General features: G+C 35.0%; 1 protein-coding gene across 2 annotated transcripts; it reads right to left on the minus strand.

Moving 5' to 3' along the window:
- Positions 1-425: 425 nt before the first annotated feature.
- LOC145611587 (protein TRANSPORT INHIBITOR RESPONSE 1-like) lies at positions 426-7181 on the minus strand. 2 transcript variants are annotated; one of them, XR_014106411.1, is made up of 5 exons: positions 5818-7181; positions 3347-3839; positions 1661-2431; positions 853-1062; positions 426-752 (listed from the first exon to the last, which is right to left on the minus strand). XR_014106411.1 is itself a non-coding variant. In XM_081666926.1 (4 exons), exons 1-3 carry the CDS (start codon positions 6312-6314, stop codon positions 1673-1675), a joined length of 1749 nt encoding a protein of 582 aa, XP_081523052.1. In that variant the 5' UTR covers positions 6315-7181; the 3' UTR covers positions 427-1062; positions 1661-1672. The 2 variants fall into 2 exon arrangements, 1 of the variants encoding a protein (XP_081523052.1); XM_081666926.1 differs by having other exon boundaries at positions 427-1062.
- Positions 7182-7752: the final 571 nt, after the last annotated feature.

A 7752-nucleotide genomic window follows, 5' to 3' on the forward strand; every position in this document is an offset into this window, starting at 1 on the left:
TTCAGATATAACTTAGATAAATGAAATTACTACTATCATTTCTAGCGTAGGATCTTAACTAAAATCATAACCTATTACAGTTTAACAACAGATATAGTTCAGCCTCGGAAGCTTAAGTCCAAAGCAGCGCTACAACAGCTTTGTTATACATGCATGCTTTTGATGCTCTCACGGCAGTGTGCAGGAGGGCTAGATGGAGGTATATGTTGCAGTGTTGCACAAAGGTTAAAAATGTGGTATATGTCATAGCCAACCAGCGGCCTGTGTATCGCTATTGAGATACGGGAACATAATAGTTACCTTTTGTAGTGTGGGTGTCTGCATTGAATTGTTTCATTTACGTTGATAGTTGATACATAAGGCATTAAGTGTTCATCATGTTTTAGCATGGATTTGCATTACTAAGCAAGCACATGAGCACATCTAATAAAAATTCTGCATGTTAATCAAGTGAACTCAGGGACATTTCAAATAAAATTTTTCCCAAATTCCAAGTACAGGAATACAACAATTACAACATCTGACAGATCCTGTTGCTAGCAAGCTCTTAGAAGCTATGAATGTACACCGTGCCATGCACGAGCGGAATACAATGATTGAAACAGGCAGAAGTCACTCTACAGGATTAGATTCATACAAAGTATATGCAGAATATGATCCATCATAACCTCCTGTTTTCCTGGTGTTGATGAACTAACGCCATCATCTCTTACAGGGTTGTAGTGAGCTCCTTCCATATACAAGCTTTGTCGCTTCACAAAGATGTGTTTCTAGAGTTATTCCAATTATTTCCAGCAATTGACAGCTGATGTTACTGGGGAAGTTTTTTTTGTTACAATTACAGGTACTTACATGACTACATGGACACCTGCACCTCATGCCAAGCTTGATAAATACTCCAGATCAGACCAGAAACAGATTTAGACCCTCCATAATGTCTGGTCCAACCCTTAGATGTGACCATCTGTGATCCTTGTCAACGAGGCGAAGCAACATAGGTTGCAGCTGTCATCATGTTTTAGTTATCTATCTTTCTCTCCGCCGCCATTCTAAAACTTCACCCTGCAACATATGTTCAAGAAAACTAATTAATTATATGCAAGTGCAATCTTGACACAACATAAAGGCTCATTAGCCACAAGCGAAAGAAGAATTTCAAATCTTAAAACCCTAGTGATTCATGGACCAGAGAACACAGTGTAAAATGAGCCGACAGAGTTTAGCAAGAGCAAACACAAATTTTAGCATTAGCCAGAATCATAGAGTGAGATCCAAACAGTTCGGAGTATTAGTATTTCATATGAACAAAAAGACAGCTTTCACTGGACTCCAGTGAGCAAATTATACCATCGTATCAGCAAAATATCTATCTATAGGACCAATAAAGTTCAGAATAGGCACATGGAAAAAATAAATAAATAAAATCATTGATCAACTTTATAAGAAGTTTTAGGGGGTTTCGGTACTGATCGAACTTTTGGTAGATTGAAGTTGAACATTTAAATAAATAAAAAAATTTAAAAAAAAAAACATTTTCGTAGGGATATATCAAAACTTTTCATGTCACTTTACATATCTACCTAGTTGTCAAAACTACGAGAGTAAATTCTTGCCATAAAATAACATACAAGTAATAAATAATAAAGAGATGAATACTTACCAAAGCATCAAATCAAAAAGTGAGAACAAAAGGAGGGGCATCTTTTCTGGGTCCTGCAACAGTACGATAAACATAAACTTTACTAGCTTGAAAGTCATTGTTGACTTCGTCATCCATTATGACCTCAACATTCAACCTAGGCATTTCTTTTGCCAACAGCCTACAGGCATTCATTGTGACATTGCAAGCCGACATCCAAAGAGATCTCATAGATTCATACTTCTCCAACCCTGAAAGAAGAGCATTATTACCAAAGGGACAATCCCTTATTTCAAGCCGTCTCAGCTTAGGACAGCCAGCTAGAACACATTGCATTGCCAAGTCACTACTTCCAGCAAAAGCCACAGAAAGTGTCTCCAAGTTCTTGGCATATTTGCCAATATATTCAAATGTTAAATCAGTCAATAATCCGGAGAGTGCAAGTCTTCTGAGCTTCTTACATGACTTTACCACTGAACCAAAAGCTTCATCCATAGATTCATCAGTCAAGTGGTCTGGTTCACCTGGATTCATTATGCAGAGGCGAAAATGAGTAAAATCAGGGCAGTTTTTCACAATCGTTGCTACAGCGGCATTTGTCATCTGCCGACAGAAGTAGAGAACGTAGTGGAGCTTAGGGCATCCATAAGACACCGCAACAAAACCAGATTCTGTTACCCCATGGACTACTTCAGCATCGAATGGGTTTGCAGGGAATACCCTGAGTTCCTCAAGCAAAGGGCAGCTGGACCCAACAGCTTCCAGACCTTTATCACCAACAGTGTCCAGCACCTAAAACAAAAGGATGCAATTTTAGAAGTTAGAACCCAAATACATGCAGCAAGATCAATACCAGTTCAATGCCTATTTAATTTAATCAGAAAAGGCATTGAGAAACTCAATGTAAAAGACAGACAGTAAATATTGTTTGGATATGTAAAAGCTATCACAAAATGTTGTGAGAAAACAAATATATCTCAGAAGAGACAAAATCATTCATTACTACAGACTAGCAAGTAAGATATAGTATTATATGGCCGAATCTACAAGTTTAAACTTAACAAAGGTGCAAACTTAAATTCAATCTTTACAGGATTGCAAACCTAGTCATCGCTCATTTACCACTAATTAATACTTGGTTCAGACTCAGATGTAAACTATTATCAATAAGCCATTAAATAGAAAAAAAATATGCCACAAATGATTAAAGCTTCTTTCTAATGCATTTTGAACTCTGGCAATAACCTCAACTCTGCCTCGCAAACTATTAACATCTTGTATTTTTAATGTTTTCTATACTAGACTAGAAGCTAAAATTTGGCAAAAAAATCTTCCTGTTTAATGCTAGCAACTATAGAAACCAGTAAATGGCTTACACATAGCAAGTATATTCAACATTCAGTCACTTTTATGTGATCATTAGTTTCATTACACTGGTATTCGATCATTTATCAAACCAATCAAACCGCAAATGTGATCATCAATGATGAAAGGCAACATAAGTGCATCAAAGACAAGACTTTTCATTGCTTTAGAAGAATCAAGTTCATGTTAATGTATGAATAAATCAAGCACTGCATCCAATAAACAAAACAATGTGGAGATCATTCGAGCAAATATATTTTGAAAGAGCAGCTAATTTGATCGTTAATCTGTGCAAGTAATAAACATCTTGTCTCACGTTAGAAAAAGGATTTAGATGCCTACCCAAAGCCGTCGGAGATTCGGACAGTTACCAAGAAGCTGAGCAAGATCATCACATTGTAAAGGTGCATCGCTCAAATTCAAAAATGTTACTCCTGAGCAAGCAGGATAGAGAATAGGCAGATAGAGTGGATTAGCTTCATATAAACCAGAGATAGTTTGAAGACTGTGATAGTTGTTAAACACGCTCTCAAGACTAGAATACTGAGCTGGCTGGAGCTCCTGTGAGAAGGCACCTGTGCCTAGCTGTGTCAACCGAGGAGCATGAGTAAGCAACCTCAGTAGCTGCTCCAGGTTCACAGATCGGTTCACCTTCAAGACCTTTAAAGATTTACACCTAGCTACTAGTCTCTCAAGGGACGGAAAGCAGATTTCTGAATGAAGATTGGAGAAATTTAGAATTTCCAATGAAGTAAAATTTTCAGGAAAGCAACTCAACCAACAGCCACTGCGGTCATCAATTCCATTTTCCTGAATGTCGAGCTCAACTAAGTTCCTGGCAAAAAAAAAAAAAAAAAAAAAAAAAGGAAAAAAAAAAGAAAGAAAAAGGTTATAATTTGATTAATGAAGCTAACTCCACTATGCAATGCTGAATTTCAGAAAGACAGCAGAAGAGTAGACACTTGAGCAGACAAGGTGAAAATCTATAATACAAATCAAAACTGAGGAAAAATATAAATAATGAATAAAAATGAAACTTTGAAAGCCAAACACCCTAGGCAACTAATTTTTGCAGCAATTCATCCACAGGAGTATAGGACTATGGAGTAGTCTTGTGCCTCTAGGCGATGCCGTAAACACAATAAAAGATGGAATATAAGAGAACAATGGCACTCAAATAAGGGACAACAGGCCACATATTTGGTAATGTTATCAGGACTATCACTACAAAGCCCTCTAATGAAAAGCTAAAATGGCTAAAAGTAAGACATTTTTCAATCAAGAATCAACAATCAAATGCTAACAAGAATAAATAGGAACATTAGGTTTCGCATGTTTCGTTTCTGCTTTCTTGTAGAGTTTACACATAAGCTAGCTAGGTGAAGTGCCAAAGAGCACATAATGGAATTAGAGCTTCAAAAGAAACAAAAACCATAAAGTTCCCAGAGTTATGGTCCAAAGGAGAAGACATCATAATCATCAATGTAACTAATAACATGCAAGCAAGAGTACCACAATGTTTGCTACAGAATAAGATGGAAATTGTTCCTACTTTAATTGTAAATTTTCTCGTCATTTATACAACCATTAGGCTTTGATTGGCGCTTCCGTTTCAGAAGCATGTGAAGACCAACCATTGCATTACAACATAAATCAGTTATACACTTATACATTATTACTTAATTAATTGGTTGCCATCAACTTGTTTAAAACGTGTATTTAGATGTAGCCCCAACTACAGGCTTTAAAAGGCAACTATATAAGAGGTAAAATTATGAGCTACTGGCAATACAATGAAAGATTATTTGGCAAATCCCAACGTATGCCGAAATTATATAACCCCACAACATTCTTTTAACCCTAATTTGATATCAACTATGTTAGGTATGTTGAATTCTTGCTATTAGAGATAATTTCAAAGATAAGATTAGCCCACAAAAAGGGCACTCAATTCCCCAATCTAAATAGTGTACACATTGCGAGAAATAAATCTAAATTTCTTTTAATACTCATTACGTAAAGTTCACAATCTTTAGTTGATCATTAGGTAGGCATGAAACAAGCAAACATAAGCCACAAACAGTCACTAAGCTACAGAAGAAAAGGAGGATTTTTTCTGAAAATTGTACTTTTTTTTAATCTTTTTTGGGGGTGGAGGAGATTAGGAGAATGAGTAAGGAAGAAAGCTAAGCCCTTAATTTTTTTTTTTGGAGAAAAGCTAAGCCCTTAATTTGATGGACTGATAACATGTGGTTTTAATGGCTCTTGCTAACAATATTAATGAGGACAATGACATTAAAAGCGACAACTGATTATCACTAATTAAGGCAAATGTCATATCAACCAATGTAGGGAATAGAATTGAAAAGGATCCAAAACATCTTTAACTCACCAATAATGTCAGTCCATATACATCACAATACCATTGAAAGCAAAAGATAAACACTCAATCCCTTTCCATTTGAGTACCTAATACGACCTCGTGAGACCATCTAACACAAGATTTGGCGTCCATTACAAACCCAACTTCGTAATAACACTCCGGATATACAATTTTCTTCCAACATTTTTATACATAAAAAAGATTCAGGACTAAATGTACCAAAAACATGATATTTTTCACAAATATATACACCAATTCAAGACCCCAAATCTCTAATTTATTAATCATTTGAACCACACAATCAATCAAGCAAAAATTAAACAAACACCCACAACATATCAAACCAAATTTGCCACATATAACAAAATGCATAACAAAAGGGCAGTAAAAATCATCAAAATGGGTAATACTTAAATTAAAATATACATACTTGCAGTGAGTGGCAAGAGCAGCAAGACCATCAGTACTGAACCCATCACAGCTAAGAAGAGAAATCCTCTTAAAATTAGGGAAAGACAAAGCCAAAAACTCCAAACTTTCATCAGTAAGACACATCCTCTTCAACCTTAATTCCTCCAAAAAAGGGTAAGCTTTAGCAAAGCAAAGAAGCCATGGATGAATATCAGCCCCCCAATTTTCAGGCACCAAATTAAAATCTGAAAATCTGGGTTTTCCTTTCAAGATTACACTCTTAATTTTTGGGAATCTTCTGGCAACAATTTCAGGTGTTACAGAATAACAATTCCCAATAAAAACATGGGTTCTGCTCCACCTCTCAGCATTATACCAATCTTTGCAAACTAATGAAACTGAACTTCTGTCTTTGTGAGATTCTAACATACCCAGAACTTTTTCCAGCACTTCATCCGGGAAAGATGAGATTTTTGGGGCCAAATTTGATGGGTCTTTGCTCTTCTTTACACCCATCTATGAAATTATTGAAAATCCCACAAAAAAATTTGAAATTTATCACAAAATTGATTTTTTTTTTTTAGTTTTTAATTTTATGCAAATCTGATGGGGTTTTGCATATTTTTCAATCCATTTCAAAAATTATTGAAAACCCACCAAAAATAAATGCTTTTAAAATTGAGGGAAAAGGGAAATTAAAAAACGAAAAAACAACCCAATTGGATAAATTTCAATGAAAGAAAACCAATTAGGAGAAAGAGAGAGAAAAAGGGCTAATAATGAAAAAAGGGGAAAATGGCCAAAACCATATCAATAATCAATACTCCGTAGAAAATAGCAGGAAATTAGAAAAGGTGATGGACCTACAATGAGGAGAGGAGAGGAGAAGCAGTAGTTGTACCTAGCGCACTAAGTGCTTTGTACTTGGGCGTTGAAAAAATAAAATCACAACAAAAATGATTTATATAGAGTGAATTTACCTCAATAAGGGTATGTGAAAACTCGAATTAAGTTTGAATTAGTTGGAATCTAATAGACTCTAGATTATCGAGTGGGATACACCCTCGATAACAAACAAAATCAGAATGGAGGTAGAAGGAGAGACATGTAGAATTGTGAGGAGACAAGCAATTTTAAATGGGGAGAGAAAAAAGGAGAGGATGAAAGTTGATTTATATAGTAGCAATAGGAACCCAATATGAAGGTGGTGATTAGTGACGTAAGAGAGAGAAAAAAAAGGTTAATGGAAGCTGAGATCTGCATATCAGAATCAATCTACCTGTGAATTTGGAGAAATTAAAATAAGAAAATGAAATTGGGTTAACTTTTAATTGAATCTTTGAAGCATTCCAAGAGCCCAAAAGAAACCAAAAGGAATGGGAGTGAAGAGTGATTGTGGATTCCTCATTTTCAATCACTGATTGGTGTATAATAGCAAAAAAAGTAAAAATATGGATTAAAAATTTATTAATTAACATTTTAATGTGGGAATTGTAGTTGTGTTTTAATGTGCAAGTTTTACTATTATGGGTGATTTAGTTTATTGTAACTTTAACAAATTATTCATCAAGGCTTATTTGGGTAACACTTTAGAAGAAAGTTTATGAAACTACTAATTGTTATGGCCTATTATTTTCAGCTTAATATCAGTTTAGTTCACTTCAGTTTAATTCAGTTCAACTCAATAAATCAGAACATACCCTTACTTGATTTGTTGCATGGTATGAAGCCAACTAGATAAGCAATATTTTATATATTGCGTAGACTGAGAACTATTATAACTTTTGAAATTTTTTAAATATGCGTAAATTCTAAACTATATATTATAACTTTTGAAAACTTGTGATATTTTATTTCTTAAAAAATCCTTCTCGTGTTATTTATCACCATAATAAAACTGAGAGTTTTTCTAGGCATGAGTAGTGATGGCCGCTTGTAGAATAGGAGACCCTTA

Source organism: Chenopodium album, chromosome 24 (assembly GCF_948465745.1).
Source record: "Chenopodium album chromosome 24, dcCheAlbu1.1, whole genome shotgun sequence".
Taxonomy (NCBI): Eukaryota; Viridiplantae; Streptophyta; class Magnoliopsida; order Caryophyllales; family Amaranthaceae; genus Chenopodium; species Chenopodium album.

Bases quoted from the DNA above. Each gene is read 5' to 3' on its own strand.
- LOC145611587 (XM_081666926.1), bottom strand. From the start codon at position 6,314: ATGGGTGTAAAGAAGAGCAAAGACCCATCAAATTTGGCCCCAAAAATC. The intron at 3,840-5,817 runs GTATGTATATTT...TTTTTTTGCCAG, and splicing joins GCTCTTGCCACTCACTGCAA to GAACTTAGTTGAGCTCGACA. The intron at 2,432-3,346 runs GTAGGCATCTAA...CTTTTGTTTTAG, and splicing joins CGAATCTCCGACGGCTTTGG to GTGCTGGACACTGTTGGTGA.